Source organism: Nycticebus coucang, chromosome 6, assembly GCF_027406575.1.
Source record: "Nycticebus coucang isolate mNycCou1 chromosome 6, mNycCou1.pri, whole genome shotgun sequence".
NCBI classification, from domain to species: Eukaryota; Metazoa; Chordata; class Mammalia; order Primates; family Lorisidae; genus Nycticebus; species Nycticebus coucang.
Genome location: NC_069785.1, coordinates 57,960,142 through 57,981,194, shown reverse-complemented (window position 1 = coordinate 57,981,194; position 21,053 = coordinate 57,960,142). Strand labels below are relative to the sequence as shown.

The 21,053-nt window shown below is 42.1% G+C and overlaps 1 protein-coding gene and 1 pseudogene across 7 annotated transcripts in view; both read left to right on the top strand.

The window, feature by feature from the left end:
• Positions 1–3,298, top strand: part of NEDD4 (NEDD4 E3 ubiquitin protein ligase) — a 171,244-nt gene extending 167,946 nt beyond the window's left edge. For all 7 annotated transcript variants that reach the window (XM_053593914.1, XM_053593915.1, XM_053593916.1 and 4 more), the window contains 2 exons: positions 2,029–2,101; positions 2,791–3,298. In XM_053593914.1, the coding sequence (XP_053449889.1) occupies positions 2,029–2,101; positions 2,791–2,893 (176 nt within the window). In that variant the 3' untranslated portion in view covers positions 2,894–3,298. The remainder of the gene's footprint in view (positions 1–2,028; positions 2,102–2,790) is intronic.
• On the top strand, positions 1,037–1,137 carry LOC128589417 (uncharacterized; annotated as a pseudogene).
• Positions 3,299–21,053: the final 17,755 nt, after the last annotated feature.

Genomic DNA, 21,053 nt, shown 5'->3' with positions numbered 1-21,053 from the left:
ACCTGTGTTTGCAGAACCAAACAGCTGCTACTTCTCCACCTCAAGTAACCACTTATAGTGGTTAGCTTTGCTACCAACCAATTTGTTCATTCCTTACCTAACTGGACTTCTTAGCCTTTGTCTTTTTAGTGGTTTCACCTGACTACTTTTTTCTCTTTTCTACTTTAGCCAGTTAGTAGAAAAAATATATAGGCAGAGCAAGCAAATGCCATTTCTAGCTCCTCTTCCCTCTTTTATGCAACCCAGGCCTACCGCCATCCACTATGATTTAAGAATTGTTTAGAATTTGGGGCAAAAATCCTGCACACAGAGGCAAAGTTGTCTGTGGTAGGATATAAATTCAAATTCTTATGGATTTACAGAAAGCAGTTGCTAAAAAATGTTAATATTATAATGCAATGTAGTATAGCCAATTAAAAATATGTTAAATTTATATCATTTGAGTTTTCACAATGGATTGCTTAGGTAAGAGAATTGAAAGGAATATATAGGATTCCACATTATGGAAAACAGTGACAAAAGTACTGAAATTTTAACTGAGAAAATAATTGTGATGGGTGATATGTGAAAAGTTAGGCTTTTGGGAAACCTCCAATGTTGAGAATATTAAATATTTCTGGCAAACACATAGACACACTTGCATATGTTTGTAAGTCATGAAGAAATTTGGGGAAAGTTACAGATGAGGTTGTCAACATTGATTAGTTGGTGGTTGGGATATGGTAAAGATTGGAAAAGGAAGAACTAAGCGAAAAATCTGAAGAAAAAGACAGTTTCCAAAAATGTCCATAATAAAAGATAAATGTAGACTGTGTAACATGATCATGTGCACATAAAATTATATGTGCACATGCACAGAGAGATTCATGACAGGACGTTCATCCAGCATTACAGGGAGCCTCTGAGGTGATTTTTTTTTTTTACATCTTTCATTGTATTTTATTCTTTTGCCTAAAATTTTTACAGTGAGATTATTTGTACATGTATAATTAGAAAAATTAAAGCTATTTTCACTGGTACTCAAAAAAGAAAGAAAGTGCTCACTTCAGCAGCACATATACTAAAATGGGAACAATACAGAGATGATTATGGCCCCTGCACAGGATGACACGGATTCATGAAGCCCTCCATACTTTGCACAGTTCACAAGGTCAAAGACTGTTCAACGACTACAAAAAAAGGACTGGGCATGGTGGCTCATGCCTGTTATCTGGGAGGCTGAGGCAGTTGGATTGCTTGAGTTCACCAGTTTGAGACCAGCTTGAGCAAGTGTGAGACCCCCATCTCTTAAAAAAAAAATAGGTCAGCGCCTGTGGCTCAGTGAGTAGGGCGCTGGCCCCATATGCCAAGGGTGGCGGGTTCAAACCCAGCCTCGGCCAAACTGCAACAAAAAAATAGCCAGGCATTGTGGCGGGCGCCTGTAGTCCCAGCTACTCGGGAGGCTGAGGCAAGAGAATCATGTAAGCCCAAGAGCTGGAGGTTGCTGTGAGCCGTGTGACGCCACGGCACTCTACCGAGGGCAATAAAGTGAGACTCTGTCTCTACAAAAAGAAAAAATAGCCGGGTGTTGTGGCAGGCACCTATAGTCCCAGCTACTTGGGAGGCTGAGGCAAGAAGATCACTTGAGTCCAAGAGTTTGAGGTTGCTGTGAGCTGTGATGCCATGGCACTCTACCAGGGGCAAAAGAAGTGAAATACTTGTCTCAAAAAAAAAAAAGAGAGAGAGAAAGAAAGAAAGCAAACTCACTTTCTCTGCGTACCTATGAAGGAAATCATATACAGAAATGAAACTCTGTATAGGGCCAGGAAACAGCACAGCAGAGTGATTAACGGTGGTCACAAATGAACTGTCAAGGAATCCTCAGTTCATGAAGCCGTCAAGCACAGGACAGTGGTCATTAAGTTAAAAAAAAAAAAAAAAAAAAGATTGATTCCCTGTATGTTTAAGTTCACATCAGAAAAAGTGAGTTCTATAATGCCTAGAGATTCCTGTATATAGAGTAAGTGAAACCAAACTCTTTCCTTACAGGCTCAAATGGACCACAGTCATTTACAGTTGAACAGTGGGGTAGCCCTGAAAAGCTGCCAAGAGCTCATACCTGGTAAGCAGTTGCGTAGATACTGATAGAACAAGCCTCAGAAAGCAAAATTCCAATAGCCGGGAGTTGTGGCGGGCGCCTGTAGTCCCAGCTGCTCGGGAGGCTGAGGCACGAGAATTGCGTAAACCCAAGAGTTAGAGGTTGCTGTGAGCCGTATGATGCCACGGCACTCTACCTGAGGGCGGTACAGTGAGACTCTGTCTCTACAAAAAAAAAAAAAAAAAGAAAGCAAAATTCCTGTTAGTCTAGCTGCAGCAAGCCTAGCCCGCTCTGTACTGCTTCAGTGGCAGCTATGGATGAGGAATCGGTGACACTAACCCAGGAACAGGTACATCTTTAAGCCAGTCAGTCTTGATTTGAAGTCCAGGTAGCTGAAGATCAGAGGGTCATCTAAACTGTTGACCATATGTTGCCCCTAAGACCATCCCAAGAGAGACTAGAATATTAGTCTAGTCCCACTAGAACATTACATGTGGGACGTTGAGATGGCAAAGGAACCTAGACGTTGGAGGTGGGGATGTGAGTCAGGGGAGAGACCATGCCTAGAGGCTACTCCCATATCTTCTGCCTCTGGTGTGAACATGGCTTTTAGTGCTGTTGGACATACTCATCACAAAGAGCAGCATTGCCATGTTTGCTGGAGTGATACTTTGTCAATGTCTTTCATAACCAGTTCCTCTCTGTTCTTTCAGCTTTAATCGCTTGGACTTGCCACCCTATGAGTCATTTGAAGAATTATGGGATAAACTTCAAATGGCAATTGAAAACACTCAGGGTTTTGATGGAGTTGATTAGAGTACAAGTAACAGTCTATGGTGTTTTTACTGCTGCAGTTTTATAAGCAAAATCTTGGCTTAAAATTTTCCAGGGAACTACTAAAACTTGGCCACTGATTCTTCCCAGATATTGGAGATCATATAAAAGCATTGAAAGAAACCATATGACAATTTTTCCATGATCTCAATCACTTTTAAATCACGTGTGGCATTTATGCAATTGTTTCATTATATCTTTGGAGTTCACAATATGGGCTCTAAGTCCTGTGTGCCTGAAATAGTGAGTTTTATCTTTGGTATTTACCTCTCATAGAGTATTTACTAGGCAGTTCTTTCTTAAACTACTGAAGTTATAACTGTGAAATATTTGTGATAAGTGTCATGTGTGAAAAGTTGGATGCTTTTTGAGAAGGAAGAGGAAATTGGGGGGGGGGGGAACTTTAATATTGAGTAACTACACTATATTTAGCGCTACTTGCCAGCTAGTTATTATGTTGTAGACCTGCCTACAGCACCTTACTGCCGGGATATTTAGAAGAACCATGGAAAATGTGTTATCTATATTTTTAGTTAACTGATGCACTTGCAAAAAAATTGTTTACTTTTTCACTTTTAATGTATTTGGCTTTTGTGAATATGCAGTTTTATTAAACATGTGGTTCATAAGACATGTGAAGCAAATTCATATATACAATGGGTATAAAGTATTAAAGCCTTTCTCTTGCCCATATAGCCTTACAGTTCGTTGGTGTAGTCATCACTTTTTCATGTTTAGTGTAGTTAGAAGAATTTCTTCTTCAAACATTCAACTAAAGCTCCACAAAAGCAGTGTTTCTAAATTATGCCTTGAACTGAGTTAAATGTATAGAACTTGCCATTACCAGTCATTCTTTATACTTGTACAGTTATGTAGTAAATATATGTTTACGTGTTTATTATGTTTACAGATTAAGCTAATTTCTGTAGTTGTATTTTTATATTTTTAGTATCACTTTAAAAAAACCAAATAATTTGTTTAAAATAACCAAAGAGTAGTTAGAATGCATAGTTTGTATTAAATTACCATATTTCTTATGCTTTTTTAAAAAAAGTATTGTTTACTATGAAAATGTTTTTACATATCCAAAACTATTTAGGCCAAATGCTACAGGTAGAATCCTACTTTAATCAAATTGAAGTGTGTAAAGACCATAGGCATGCATTCAACTGACATTTATTGAATGCCTGCTATATGCATAGCACTGTGCTAGGCCCTAGAGTAAGAGTTGTGTCAGCTTTAAAGGAATCTAGCTCAATCTTTAGCCCCAAGGAACTTACAAACATGTAAATGAATTTGTAAACAATCAAAAACAGGGATTAGCAGAGTAAGGTAAAAGGAAAAATATGTTCTAGGTTGCACTATACTTGCAAAGATAAAGTGTGCCAAGACTCTGTTTCATACCTATATTGGAATGATCTATAGCAAATGCTCTTACAAAAAAACTAGTATGGTATCTTGGTATTTAGAAATAATTGTAAATATATATTATGAAAGTTCTTACATACATATATGCTTGTATATACTCTGAAAGAATTGTAAAAAGTTTTTCTGGTTCTTGGCTTAAGTTTGTTGGGGTATAAGTAAATTAGTTCCTGTCAGCACATGGTAGAGCTCTCAAATGTGACAGCAGCAAAACCACTTTCTGAATATTATCAGCTTGGTTTACGGAAAGCCATTCCCAGAACACAGCACCTTGCATTTTATCTTCACCAGCATCAACCAGCACTCAGGCATGAGCACCAGATGTCCTCCTGGTTTTATCACTTACCACCTGTGTGAACTGAAGCAACTTACTAAACCTCTTTGGACTCATTTTTCTTTATCTTTCAAATAATAATCATGCCCACCCTCATTGTCATATCAGATTGTCCTAAATTCCAGAAAGATGAGAAATCAGAAAGTGCTTCGTGAAGTGTTATACAATCAGAAGATGCTTAGGGCCGACCATCACGTTTTGTCAAATCAGGTGTATAAACTGACTACACTCCCAAAGAAGAATCTCTTTAAGAATAAAGTGATTTCTAATAGACAAGCAGAAATGTATCTGACATTGAATACATAAAGATATATATATATACATATTCGTATCTACACGTGGATCTCACCATCAGAATTCATTTTCTCTACATCAGCAAAGTCACGTTAAGATGGGCCAATGAATTTTGGAAGTGTCCTCATTATGTAGAATTGAATGTGAAAACTGTTTTTGTTAAAACAAGATTTTACCACGAGTGTTTAAATATCACTTCTGTGAAATACCATGGCAAATACAGAAGCCTGAGAAAATATAAAGCTTTCTTTTCATGTGACAGTTAATGGAATGATCCTATGACTCAGATAAAACAGGTGTCAACTCCCGCCAGTCGTCAGCCATAGACCTTCGTCCCGTTGGTCTCCCAGGTGTGGGCTGACAGTCCAGAAGAAACCTCTATCAAGAAACACAGCCCCTCATCCTACACAGAAATGTATTTCAAATATGTTCTGCTGGAGAGTCAGCAGAGTCATTTTCATAAGACAAGTATATCATACTTTTCTAGAAATTATAAGCACATAATTTAAGCCTATTTTTTCTATAAATTTTTTTGACAAAATTATATTGCAAATGCGCTTCATCATAACTCACATGGTATTTGTTTTAGTCTTTAATGTTGAAGTTATTCCATATAAAAATCACATTAAACATAACTCGTTTTGATTATAAACTATTGGACATTGTTTTTCAAGATCTTCTGATATGGTAAATATGTATGAGAATGTAATCATTACAACATTAATGTATCAAAATTTATTGTATACATTTAAGTATAAAATGATTTTTTAAAACCTTGACTCCACAAATAAAAGTTCTATTCTAATTTAAAAAGCAAAACTGATTCGTTTTTAAACAGAAATGTTTCCAACCCAGTATGCTGGGTGATATCTTCTGATCCAGTCCTTTGCAGCAGCACATGAAATTCTCAAGACAATCTTTATTTATTTTGGTTTTTGGCAGAGATGTGCTTTGTGTTGCCCAGGCTGGTCTCAAACTCCTGGCCTGAAGTGATCCTCCTGCCCCAACCTCCTAAAGGGCTGGATTACAGCCATAAGCCACCATGCCCAGCTCTCAAAACAATCTATCATTATAAACTCTTAGACAATCAATCTCCACTTTATGAAAGGGTAATATTATAAAATCCTGGTTGTTAATGAAATATCCAGGAGAAGAAAAAATAAAGTTACAAATGGACTAGATTTCAGATGCATTTGTGCTGTCATGGAAGAGCCAGTCTTACAACCTTTCATAACCTTGTTTCTACAAGAAAGGAGTTCTGAGTCCTAATTCAGAACTAAGTACATTTTCCTCCTCCTTGGGCACTGAGAAGTTTCCCAGTTAGAAAGGAATCCATGCCCAGCCCCTCAAGCCAGCCCAGGAAGCTGCTGTTCCAGCCCTGTGTCTCCTCCACAGTCTGACCACAACTTTTACTCTGGGGTTCAGGCCACTGCCCTCTGCTTCCACCCTTCCCATTCTAACCAGATCGGACCAGGCCTCACTGGTACAAAAGTTCCTGCTTTGCTGTGCACCATGGCAGACATTTGTAAGTGATATTAAACTAAAGTGTTAGAATCTCAAAACATCTCCATGAAGAAAGGATCTTAGGAGATTTCTGTGTATTTCCCTTGAGAGTTAAAGACTGTCCCTATGCTAGCCTCCTGCTTCTGTTCTAAGCCATTCTCTTCCCCTGCAATCCATCCTGTGCAATCCCTCCATCACAAACACTTTTTTTCTTTTTCTTTTTGCAGTTTTTGGCTAGGGCTGGGTTTGAACCCACCATCTCCGGCATATGGGGCCAGCGCCCTACTCCTTTGAGCCACAGGCGCTGCCCTGTTTCTTTTTTATTATACTAGATTTGACCAGGTTACTCTACTACCGGAAACCCCTGGGAGCTCCCCAGAGCATGAACTCTAAACCCATCAGCATGGAATGCAGTCCTCAGCCTGTCTCAGTTCCTCCTTCCATCCTACCTCAGATGCCTTCCAGCCCCAATCACTGCAAATGCCCCTGCACCTCGAGTGCTTTCGCCTCTCATTTCTACTTGCTTGTTAAACCACTTCTTTCTTTTTGGATACAGTGAAAAGGCACTGTGGACTCAGCATTTGGTATATACGAGCACAGGTGACACTGTATTCCAATTGTTTGCTTATATAATTCTACAAATATCTGGGCAGATTGAAGACAAAGACTACTTTGTATACCTCTTCATACGTTCATTTCCCAGCACAAATCTTTGATGAATGTGAACTTGATCTGATTAATATTGTTTATAGAATCCAGCACACATACTGGGCATCTACAATGTACCTGGAACCATGAGGTAATATACAGGAAGCTCTATCTTTAGGCAGACGGGGGGCATATTCCTGCAGAGCGCAGCTTGACGGAGATCCTGCCAAGTGCTGGCTGCTGCAGTAAACACTTCTTGTGGATCCCATTTAATCTTCATAAAAACTCACTGAGGCAGGTTTTATAGGCTTGAAAACAAATAATACACCTGAGGCAACCCAGCTTGTAAACTCAGTGAATTTATTATCCAAAACAAAAGAAAAGCTATGAAATCCAACAAATTACCTAGGTGTGTTAGTTTTTAAGACAGTGTGCCACTCTGTGGCCCCAGGCTAGAGTGGAGTGGCATCAAGCTAACTCACAACCTCAAACTCCTAGGTTCAAACCATCCTCTTGCCTCACAGCTTTCTGAGTAGCTGGGACTACAGGCGCTTACCTCAATGCCAACTAGTTTTTCTATTTTTAGTAGAAACAGGGTCTCACTGTTGCTCAGGCTGGTCTTGAACCCCTAAGCTCAAGCAATTCACCCACCTCAGCCTCCAAGAGTGCTAGGATTACACTGCCCCCCACCCCGCCTGCTAGTTTTCTTTCACTACACAACCAGTTGCCACAAACTTAGCTAAAACAGGGATTGGCACCTATAGCTCAGTGGCTAGGGCACCAGCCACATACACCAGGGCTGGTGGGTGTGGTGGTGGGTGCCTGTAGTCCCAGCTACTTGGGAGGCTGAAGCAAGAGAATAGCTTAAGCCCAAGAGTTTGAGGCACTCTATCAAGGGCGACATAGTGAGACTCTGTCTCAAAAATAATAATAAAATAAAGAAAAAAACTTAGCTAAACAATACCCACCTATTACCTCCACATGGTCAGAGTCCACATGGTTGTAGCTGGGTTCTCTGCTTAGCGTTGTCTTATAAGGCCAAAATCAAGGTATCTGGGATCTTACCTGCTTCCAAGATCCTTCACGTTACTGTCAGAATCCAGTTCCTAGTACGTGTAGGTCTAAAGTTCTGGTTCCCTGCTGAATGTCAGCGGGAGCACCTCCTTTCTAGACATGACCCACATTCCTCAGCATGCGACTCCATCATCAAGCCAAAAATGCTTCTCATGTTCCAAATCTCTTTGATTTCCTCTTCTGCCACCAGGTAAAGTCTCGGCTTTCAAGGTTTACTTGAATAGGTTAGACTTACCTGGATAATCTCCCTTTTTGATGGTCACCTAACTGTGCCATAGGCATAACACAATCATGGGAGTGAATGAGATTTTTACATTCACAAATTGCAGGATTAAGGGATGTGAGATCTTCCTAGAGTATTTTGCCTCCATACAAGGTAAAGTATAAGGATAGAAAACTTAAGATTATATCTAATTTTATAATGTGTTGTTTGGCTTTCCATTCTTTATTCACAACAAGCCAGGCTGGTAAAGATCAAGGTCAACAGCTGTAAACTCCCGCCAGGTTAGCCACAGGTTTGCCTTTTTCTCAATAATAAAGGTTGAATTGGCCTGAAATTAGATTCAGCTCATCCTTATGAGCTTCCTGATTATATAAAGAGGAAGAAAAAGCCAAGGCTGCTGCTTTTATTTGAAATGTTGGTATTCTTTCCCATGAAAATCATAATCAGAATTGCAAGGGGGGGGGTCCAAATCAATACAGGAGAAAGCAGGTAGCAGCCCAGAGTTGCTGATCATTTATAGCAAGTGTGTTGAGCCCTCCACATGCCCGAGTAACTGAAAGTTCCTGTGCAATCACATGACTCTTGAACAGATTTTTCTCACTGTGAAGTTGACCAGAGAGTAAAGCCATAACGGTAGGTTCATAAGCGACGTTCAATTCATCATTTGGGTCCTCATTTAAGTTCTCTTACGAACAATAATTATTATCAGGGCAGATTCCATGCCTTTCCGAGTTTTTTCTTTACCAAATATACTTTGTAAATGAGATTCAAGCACATTCTCTCAAACTAATAAGAGTTAATGAGCATGGCGAACTGAGGATTATCTAGTTTAAACAAACAGCATTTTCATTGCTTCTGGACTTGAACATATGATCCAGATTAATGACTTTGTTAATTCCCAGTCTCCGGGCACTAGTCCCAGCATAGCATAGATATTCTTCTAGACTAGATGACAGTGAAGTATCTTATGTTTAGCCCTCCAAAGGGATAACCAAGTTCTCAATGGTAAATGGACAGCAGCCACGTTTGTTCTCGTGTTGCTGTTTATTGTAATGGTGTAATGCTTGGGATTCGATGTGGGCAGGGTGTGGTTTTCAGCTGTAAGGAATTCTGTGATGTTTTATCCCTGTCTGCCTATTCAAAAGAAGGGTCAGAAGAGAAAAGGCAAGCTGTATTAACTTTGCCACCAGGACTCTGGATTATCTGTGGCTCCCCCAGGGTCTCAGTTTCCTTACTTGCCCCATGTCCATTATGTGAACAATATAGAAAGCAATTTGGGATTCATTGTCAAGACCTTTAATTATTAATCTTGGCATTGCCAAGGTAGGGGAAGGCACGGGAAGCACATACTGTAAACCTGTGGAAGGTGTATTTAGATATACCTGAGACCTCTTCCTGAGCCAAGGTCTGGTCCAGCACCATCAATAGACGCGTAAAGGAGGCAACATGTAATTTTAAACTTTCTAGTAGGCACATTTTAAAAAATAAAAAGAAATTACATAAAGCTAAATGTGATCATCTATTTAACCCAATATATTCAAAATATTATTTCAACATATAATCAAGGTAGAGATACTGAGGTATTTTCCACTTTGGGAACTAAGTCTTCAAAATCTGGTAAGCATTTTATGCTTACAGCACATCTTATACTGGCCACATTTCAAATAGCCACACACGGCTGGTGCTACTGTATCAGACAGCACAGGGATCAGCAGCCCTGAGAGCGAACTCCTCACAACAGGACGGCAGTGAGGCACAGAGAGAGGTGGTTCACCTGGAGATGTGCTAACTTATTTTACTTCCTCCCAGCAACCCCAGAGACTCAGAAGTTCCTCTAAGAAAGCCAAATGTTTAAAACTGAGCAACATAACTAATCTAGACCCTTGCTGGCAATTCTAAAATTTATACTTAGAAGCTTAAGGATGGTAACCGGCTTGGAAGGGGTTTGCAGTAGAAGCACATTACTTTCACATAGGTTATGTGTTTACGAGGAGTGGCTTGGGTGAGAGGCTGCTGTATTTACGGGGAGGTGGGTGGAATCCCCAAGTCACCAGGAGTGCCATGGCAGCTACAGGATATGGAGCAGTTTTGCTGACAGCCACTCTTTTATGCTGAGGTGGTCCCCAAAAGTGACACCCAAGTGTCCCACACTGAAGGTCATGGAATCTGTGGGCAGAAGTAAACGTGGGAAAGAGCATTGTCAGAATGGGGGAAGCTGCCAGACGCTGGGGTGGTTTGCCAGAAAGGAATAGCCAGTAACTGAACAGGGTGGCACGCACCTGTCACTCCAGCTACTCAGGAGGCTGAGGCGGGAGGGTATTTTGAGCCCAAGAGTCTCTGAGAGAAAAAGAAAAATAAAGGAACAGGCAGAACTGAGGGTGGTGAGGAGACAGGACAATTTGGAGGGTAAAGCCACCACCGAGGAAGGAGCTCCACAGGGTCACAGGGGCTCACCTGGGAGCCAACCTCTGACACTGAGGTAAAGGCAGAGACTGTGGGAGAGGCATCTGTTTGTTTTTTCTGGTGTGAGGAGGATAACAAAATGCGATCAGGAGGGCTAATGGACTGCAGATGGAGCTCAGCCTGGCTAAAAGCTTTGAACTGGAACCAGCCCTCTAATTCTCAGCAGTGCGTGTGGCCTGTGGAAAAGAAAGTCAGCACAAAGTAAAACAAAGGACTCATCAGAGATCATTACATGTTAACTCCCAATGAATGAAATAGCGGAGATTATATCAGGTTGGAGAAATAGCAGGGGTTTCATGGTGAAAGAAATCTGATCTGTATCCCATCAACAATGGGGGAACTATTGGAAAGTTGCAAGCGATGGATGGAGTGATGTAATGTGCTCTGTAGGAAGCTCCTGGTTCTGCTTATTGAAGGGCAGCAAGCCTGGGAGCAGGCTTACCAGTGACACAGGGGGCAGCTGGTAGCATCTCAAGTCAGGACTGAGAAGGTGGCAGGGAGAAGGAGAGAAGCTGGGAGGCTGACTCTGCCCTTGCTATTGGAGAGGGAGGCCACAGTGGGCACAGATGGGCGTCTAGGCTGAGTCTCTGGCTGGGGCAGCTGGGAGAGTGTTGGAGCCACCAGTGAGATAGAAAAGGACTATGAACTTTGCACCAGGAAATGTGGGAGGGCAGGCTGTGGCAGGCAGCAGTGTGTCTAACATGGTTAGAGATTTGGAGGTTAGCAAATAATCGTGAGCCCGTGAGGAGACCATGTTATATGTGCAGCAACTACAAAAGCTGATTGAATGATCAAAACATCACTTCTGATAAATAAATTTAATTATACTTGATATTTAATAGAATAATCTAAGTGGTGAGTAAAACTCCAACGAATGTAATGGTTAGTGTTTTTCTAGCCAAAACCAAAGCTTTTAGGTTTTCCCTCCCTTTGTTGGGTATTCCAAGATCTGCAATTATAGGCAACAGTGTTCTCCGGTGCATTGTTCCACTAGGGGCTAACCTCTCCCCCACCCCCACCTGCCTCCACACACGTGCGCGCACTTGTAACCTGATGCCTGTTGATGGCCTGGGCACCCATTCCCAGTTTCCCTTGTGTCAGGCCAAAGTTCTCTGCGCTTACTCCTATCCGAGCCCCTGCCCGGGCCTGGCACTGTGGTCGTCTCACCACTTTAGCATTCAGGTGCATGAAGGCTGAAAGCGGCCAGGGCTCCAACCCCTGCGCCTGGGGATAATTCTCTTCTAGGAAACAGCCCCATTACCTCCATGAGGAAGGTTGAGGGCAGGAAACTGAAAGCGGCAGGTGGCCTTGGGGTGAGAAAAGCACAATGAGAATGGGCTGTGAGACCCTGGGTAAGAGGAAATAGAGATTGGAGATGAGTTAGGGAGGCCTAAAGAGCACGAAGCAGAAAGGGTGCAGGCTGCTCGGCAGGGACAGGACCAGAGGCTGCGTGGTTTCAAGCAACTGCCCGGAATGAGACTGGCAGTGCCAGGAAGTGGGAGCAGGGAAGACAGTAAACCCTGGAGGAAGGTGAGAAAGCAGGCGTCTGCCCTGTACTACAAATCACCAAGTGACCGTGAAGTACCCTAAATGAATAAATGTGGTCTCTCGGGGATGGCCTCCCTTGCAGAACTGGTGAAATTCAAGAGCAACTGAATATGCTCCTATCTGTTTGCTGATGACTAAACTTAATGGCAAATAAGCCTTTCACTTCCATACTTCAGACTGAAATTATAATACAAAGGAAAAGATTCCTGACCCCAAATGTATTCATGCTAAAAGGTAAGACCTGTTCAGTATTCATAGAGGTTAGGAAAAGGGACACTTCTCCAAGGTTGGAAAAGAGCCCTGAAATGTAAGTCCAAGGGCCTAGAGACCGTTATTCCCAGACTTACCATTTTATTTTGGGCTCCACTTATCTGAAGCCAATCTCAGACCAGGAGAAACAGGACGGTTTCTGGTATGGGCTGTGGTAGTCTCTGTCACAGCACAGGTCACTGTTCGAATTATTTTATCTGTATGAGATTTCACTTGGGGTTCTGTATAGAAGTATTTCAGAAATCTCCATGCCATGAAATACTTCCAAGTAACTGAAGCACCCCGAAGATGCTTACTATTCATGGGCATGAATGCAGAGAACAAATATGCTCACACCAAGAGGGACAGCTAAAATGTGAGGTTTTCTTTCATTGTACTGGATCCCTAGTTAAACATAACAGACACTCCTCCTCCAACTCTACAGTCTTTCCCAGAGTGACAGTAACTCTTTTCCTTTGACTCAACCTCAGGCTTCCCTGCCAACAATGTGGGGAAGGCCTCATTCCGATGCCTGTTTGCCAAGGTACAGGGGCTTGGATGTCCTTTTAAAATGATCTGACATGCATACAACTGTGGTTGGAAGAGTGATTCACCCACTAAGTGGATAGTTTTTAAACCCATCACAAGCTGCCTAATTGTTCATTTTCTTCCTAATGAGGACAATGAAGAGTGCCAGAACACAGAACTCATGGTGCCACTCTTATGTTTAGGTAGCACTTTCAAATATCCTAAATGTATTTTTGTATTGTCTCATTTTATGGAATGCCAGTAATAGAGGCAGGGAACGTTATCCCATTTGATAGCTCAAAAAGAGAAAACAAGACATCACAAAGGTTTACCTTTGGTCACATAGTAAAAGTAAGAGCAGATCTGGATCCAGAAGTGAAGTCATCCTCTTTGGGTGGTCTCCTGATGCAGGCTTCATGCAAGTTTGGAATTTATGCCTACAACTGATGAGCTCACCTACATCTCGCTAAGCCTGACCCGCAGGTGAGGTTTGGCGTATCAGCCCTGTAGTCAGTCCTCCTTCCTCTCTTCCAGATTGGATGGCTGTTAGACAAACTAAATGCAGGCTGTCCATCCCTGAATCAGGGACTAATTGGCAGTGGGACCTAACCAGACTTGCATTTTTTCATATAAATATTAGGTTCTTCTTCTTCCTTTTTTTTTGGTGAGACAAAGTCTCACTCTGTCACTCTGGGTAGAGTGTTATCTATGGTGTCACAGCTCATAGCAACCTCAAACTCTCGGGCTTAAGCAATCCTCCAGCCTCAGCCTCCCGAGTAGCTGGGACTACTGGCATCTGCCACAATGCCCAGCTATTTTTTCTACTTTTAGTAGAGACAGGGTCTCACTCATACTCCGCCTGGTCTTGAACTCCTGAGTTCAAGCAACCCACCTGCCTCAGCTTCCCAGAGTGCAAGGATTATAGGCTTGAGCCACCACACCTGGCCATTAGGTTCTTAATGGGACTGGTAGTAGACAACAATCTCAGAGTAACCTAAATGCCAGCAATGGATAAAACTTTCTAAATAAAAATTATAACTAATGAGAAATCTAATGTATCGGGGTGCTTTTGGTTTAGAACATCAGACCTGAGGAACAGAGGGGCTTGGTAGAGTATCTAGCGTGGCTAAGTCAGGGTCTTTGTTCTGCTCCCCCCACTTCTTTGTTCTCAGTGTCTTGATCAATTTTTTCCTGTCATCCTCTATGTGGGGGTAGAAAGGGTGGGTGTGCCGTATAAATTCTTTGCAATATAGCCAATGCTTAATTCTTCTATTACAAGGACTTTCTCTCCTGGCTACAAACCCTTCACTCCCACTTTCTCTTTCTCCTCCAGTCCATCACGGATTCCATTGGTTACGGAGCCTCCCTTTCCCTCTGCTCAAGAAGAGAGATGGTTCTTAACTTTCTCAACAAATTTCATAATTTAGGTAGGAAGATTTGGATTCCTGCAGAGCAGTGAGAGGAAAATCCGAGAAAGAAAATCATCCTGTATCTCTGGCATTTCCTGGCTACCCAAAGCGTCCTTCTGCAACTGTCATTGATAAAAAATCTCATCAAAGGCATTGGTCAGTCAGGCTACAGGCTTTTAAATATTCACTTACTAGGAGTGGCACCTGTGGCTCTGTGAGCAGGGCGCTGGTCCCATGTACCGAGGGTGGCAGGTTCAAACCTGACCCTGATCAAATTGCAACAAAAAACAGCCAGGCCTGGTGGCGGACACTTGTAGTCCCAGCTACTCAGGAGGCTGAGGCAAGAGAATCACCTAAGCCCAAGAGCTGGAGATTGCTATGAGCTGTGAGGCCACGGCACTCTACTGAGGGTGGAAAAATGAGCCTATGCCCCTAAAAATAAAACAAAACATCACTTACTATGTGAGGCAGCTTAGCATTAAAGATACGGTCTTTGTTCTGCAGAGAATATGACATCTATTGTCATCATTTTGTATGGTACCACATCCCTAAAAACTCAATATGGTCTCTAAAGTAGGTGAAAAGTACATTTTAAAACGTAATTTGACATTTTTGAAAGACACAAAAGTATTCTTGAACAAATGGAAGGATACCTCCTATTCTTGCATAAGATGCCTCAACATTATAAAGATGATATTCTCCCTAAGTTAAAAATCTAACATTGGCTTGGCACCTGTAGTTCAGCGGCTAGGGAACCAACCATGTACACCGGAGCTGGTGGGTTCGAATCCAGCCCAGGCCTGACAAACAACAAGAACTAGAACCAAAAAATAGTCAGGCATTGTGGCAGGCACCTGTAGTCCCAGCTACTAGGGAGGCTGAGGCAAGAGAATCACTTAAACCCCAGAGTTTGAGGTTGCTGTGAGCTGGGATGTCACAGCACTCTACCCAGGGTGACATAGTGAGACTCTGTCTCAAAAAAAAAAAAAAAACTAACATATTTTAACAAGCTTTGTTAGACAAGCTGATATTAAAGTTCATATGAAAATACAGAAATGCAAGAATAGCCAGGAAAACACCAAAGAAATGCTAAATGACTAACCCTATCAGACATTAAAATACATAATACTAGAAATCCTTTATAACTAAAAGTGTGATAGCACTGTATAAATAGACAAATAGACCACAAAAACAGAACAGAAAACCCACAAAGAGACCTGAGTACATATGGGAAATTTAGTAGATTTTAAAGCAAATCAGAGCAAAAAAAATAATGGACATGCTTACCTGTAATCTAGCAATGTGGGAGGCCAATGCAGGTGGATCCCTTGAACTCAAGAGTTTGAGACCAGCCTGAGCAAGTGTGAGATCCTGTCTCTAGTAAAAATAGAAAAACTAGCCAGGTGTCATGGCAGGCAGCCATAGTCCCAGCTACTCAGAAGGCTGAGGCAGGAGGATCACTTGTACCCAGAAGTTTGAGGTTGCTGTGAGCTATGACACCATAGCACTCTACCCAGGGTGATAAAGTGAGACTCTGTCCCACTCTGGAAGGCCGAGGTGGGTGGATTGCTTGAGCTCAGGAGTTAAGAGACCAGCTTGAGCAAGAGTAAGAGTACTATCTCATTCCTACCACCAGCTGAGTGTGGCGGTAGGCATCTGTAGTCCCAGCTACTCAGAAGGCTGAGGCAAGACAGTTTGAGCCCAAGACCTTGAGGTTGATGTGAGTTATAACGCCACGCCACTATACCAAGGGCAACAAGAGGGAGACTCTTTCTCAAAAATAAGTAGGCTGGGGCAGCGCCGTGGCTCAAGGAGTAGGGTGCCAGTCCCATATGCCAGAGGTGGTGGGTTCAAACCCAGCCCCAGCCAAAAACCACAAAAAATAAATAAATAAATAAATAAAATAAAGTAGGCTGGGTGCGGTGCCTCACACCTGTAATCCTAGCACGCTGGGAGACCAAGGCGGGTGGATTGCTTGAGTTTAGTTCAAGACCAGTCTGAGCAAGAGTGAGATCCTGTCTCTAAAAATAGCCAGGCATTGTAGTAGGCACCTATAGTCCCAGCTACTGGGGAGGCTGAGGCAAGAGGATCACTTGAGCCCACGAGTCTGAAGTTGCTATGAGTTGTGACACCACAGCACTCTACTGAGGATAACAAAGTAAGATTCTGTCAATAAATTAATTAAAACAAAAAAATGGTGCTGTTGGCAATAGCTTAAGAGTGAGAACACCCCAAATGTCTGTTCCCTGAGGAATGGATAAGCAAAATGTAGTATATTCATACAAGGGAATATTATTCAGCAATAAAAATGAAATACTGATATATTCTATAGCTTAGATGAACCCTGAAAACATTGTGCTAAGTGAAGTAAACCAGTCACAAAATACCACATATTATACAACTCCATCTACGTGAAATGTCTAGAATACACAAATCCATAGAGACAGAAAGTAGGTTAGTGCTGTGTGGAGCTGAGGAGGGATGGGGGAGAACAGGGAGAGGGTACAAAGTTTCCTTTGGGGCTAACGAAAATGTTCTAACCTTAGATTGTGTTTCCAAACACAATCCATGCAGAATTCTATGAATATACTAAAACCACTAAATTGTACATTTGAAAAGCAATGGATTTTATGGTATCTCATAACATTAACAAAAGCATTTTAAAAAATAAGAGATGAGAAAAATGGGGAAGGTATGTTTCAAATATATGAAAAAGTGTTCAGATTCACTCATAAATTAGAGAAATGCAAATTAAATAACACTAAATTAAACATTTCTCATCTTTCATATTGGCAAAAGACGTATAACTCTGTGGGCTATAAGAAAACATTCTCATACATTGCCAGCAGGAATGCAAACTGCAAAGAAAATCTGGCAATCCCTAACAAAACTGCATATGCAATCTGACCCAGCAATACCATTCAAAGAATCTGTCCTGACGGTCTACTTCCATTAATGTGAAATAGATATGCACAAAGCTATTCACTGCAGCATTTCTGGTAAATACGTATCTAAATGCTCAATTTTTAGGGGACTGATTTGATAAACTATGGCCTATTTGTAAAATGGAGTACTACTGACATGATGGGTTTTTTGGGACATATTGCTGAGTGAAAAAATAATATGAAAAGTATCAACAGTATATTCATGTAGATAGTAAGCTACCTTGCATATAGGAAAGAAAGTATAGCTCACACCTATAATCCTAGCATGCTGGGAGGCCAAGGCGGATGGATTTCCTGAGCTCACAGGTTCGAGACCAGCCTGAGTAAGAGCAAGACCCCGTCTCTAAAAATAGCCCGTGTTATAGTGGGCACCTGTAGTCCCAGCTTCTTGGGAAGCTGAGCAAGAGCCCAAGAGTTTGAGTTGCTGTGAGCTATGATGCCATAGCACTCTACTGAGGGTGACAAAGTGAGACTCTGTCTCAAAAAAAAAAAAAAAAAAGAAAAGAAAAAAAGAAAGGAAAGGAGATAGGGGCCAGGCACAGTGGCCCAAGCCTGTAATCCCAGCAGCACTCTGGGAGGCCAAGGCGGGCAGATCACCTGAGTTCCCAAGTTGGGAGACCAACCTGGGCTAGAGCATCTACCCTGTCTCTAAAAAAAAAATAAAATAAAATAAAATAGCCAAGCGTTGTGGTGGGGGTCTTTGGTTCCCAGCTATTCAGGAGGCTGAGGCAAAAGAATTGCTTGAGCCCAAGAGTTTGAGGTTGCTGTGAGCTGTGATGCCATGGCACTCTACCAGGGTCAACAAAGTGAGTCTCTCAAAAAAAAAAAAGGATGTAAGAAATACATATATATATGGGGCAGCGCCTGTGGCTCAGTGAGTAGGGCGCCGGCTCCATATACCGAGGGTGTTGGGTTCAAACCCAGCCCCGGCCAAACTGCAACAGAAAAAAAAATAGCCGGGCATTGTGGCAGGTGCCTGTAGTCCTAGCTACTCGGGAGGCTGAGGCAGGACAATCGCCTAAGCCCAGGAGCTGGAGGTTGCTGTGAGCTGTGACAACATGGCACTCTACCGAGGGTGACAAAGTGAAACTCTGTCTTCAAAAAAAAAAAGAAAAGAAAAACGTATATGTATAGCACTTCCTTGAATAACATCATTTCTTTAAACATTGTTTTATTGTAAGGTTAAGGAGGAAAGTTTCTGGCTGGGGCCCCTGTCTGTGCAGAGCTTGCGCATTTTCCCCATGTCTGCATGGGTTTCCTCCTGGTACTCCAGTTTCCTCCTACACCCCAAAGATGTGCACAGAAGGTGAACTGGTGAGTCTCAGTTGTCCAGCATGAGTGCGTGTGGGGTGTGTGTGTGTGCCCTGGGCTGCCAGGACAGCCTCTGTCCATCTGTGACTCTGACTTGAAATAGACAGCTTGGAAAATGAATGAATAGAAATCAAGGTAAAATAAAAAAGTGCAAAGTGGCCGATAATCATACATGACAACCAATGATGTGATGCAAAGGTGCTCAGCAAGCCCAGCATGTGTGTGATTGTTTGATTTTGAACTGCATGGTGGGAGGAGATACACTGTTGCTTTGCAAACATTTATTCTTTGATTTAACTCACTACAATCCCCGTCACTGATTCACAAAAAATTGGGTAATTATCTGGTTTTTATTATGTTAACCTTTATTAAATGTATAGATAACCTACATTTACTTCAATATTTAATATTAGAAGTGTTTGGGGTCTTTATTAATAAAGTTTAGTGATGTTTTTATGACCAGAAATGACAGGAAGTTAACTCTTGTTTACATCCATTAGCCTCTAATAAACGTAGTTTCATTATACATGTTTCACTTCAAGTCAAAGTTTCCAAGAGCCTATCTGTGATGTTCAGGGAGGACTTACTCTATTTCTTACAGGAAAAATAAGCCAGAAACTAAAGACATAGGGCTACTATAACTGAAATATGTTCCTCCAAAAGTGATACGTTGACGTCCTGTCATCTTACTTGGAAAGCGTGTCATTGCCAATGTAATCAGTGAAGATGAGTTCACACTGGAGTAGGGTGAGCCCCTAATCCGTATGACTGGTGTCCTCATACAAAAGGAGTTGTATGAATAAAGACACAGGGGAATACCACGTTCTCAAGGCACAGACTGGAGTTAGGCAGCTGCAAGCCCAGGAACGCCAGGACTGCCAGCAAAGCGGCCAGGAAGGGCAAAGAAGTGATTAGAGGGCGCACAGCCCTACGGGCACCTTGATTTGGGACTTCTGGCCTCCAGAACTATGAGATAATAAATCTCTGTCTTGGCTTGGCGCCTGTGGCTCAAGCGGCTAGGGCGCCAGCCACATACACCTGAGCTGGCGGGTTTGAATCCAGCCCAGATTGCCAAACAACAATGATGGCTGCAACCAAAAAACAGCTGGACAGTGTGGCGGGCACTTGTGGTCCCAGCTACTTGGGAGGCGGAGGCAGGAGAACTGCGTCAGCCCAGGAGTTGGAGGTTGCTGTGAGCTGTGATGCCACAGCACTCTACCCAGGGTGACAGCTTGAGGCTCTGTCTCAATATAAATAAATAAATAAATTTCTGTCTTTTGAAACCACCCAGTTAGTAGTACGTTGTTACAGCAAACCTAAGAAATATGGTTTCCCACAGGGAGCAGCGAAAATGAGGAAGAACAAGAGGATCAGGGATGCAGAGGAAGCGACACTCCTCTGACACACCTCTCTGTAAGTTCAGACTCAGAACCATGGTGATATATTATTCCCCCCTAAGTGAATATTAAAAATAAATCAGGATATGGGGAGAACCCAAAGTGGCATAAAATGGTAAAAAAAAAAAACTAAGTAACCTAACTGAATTGCAAGTAAGTAATATAACTTCACTGAAGTTAGGAAGTGCTTACAAACCGAGAGGAACATCAAAAGGACACAGATGCCAACTTGAAGGAGCTTCTGATGGTGAAAGCTGGAACAAATTGAGCAAGAAAATAAATAATGACAGAATTGAATTAGGACCCACAGGACAAAATAAATATCCATGAGCCCACACTAATATAAACAAATAATTGAATAAATAAATACGGGGGGAGGGAGAAAGGAATGCTCTTCCTTACGAAAGAATTCCAATAAGCATGAGAAGAATGAAGGACTGAAAATCATGGTTAGGCAAACACCACAGTGGTAACTGTTGTAGACAAGACTCACTGGTGGATGCTGAGGTGGGCAAAACTGAGGAGAAAATAGGACACGAGCATATTCTTAATACATCTCTAAGGTGTTATTCACCAAGGGGGAAAAAAATAGTCACTTTGAGCGGAGAAACCTTGCAGATACCACCTTAACCAAGTGATGGATGTTGACTTCACCAGTAATGACTCATTTTTACATCATGTACCCCCTGATAGGAGGCACTGAGAAGGACATGGTACCACTTATGCCATTCTTGCCAAAAAATGCATAATCTTAATCTAATAGTGAGAAAACACCAGACAAACCCTAACCG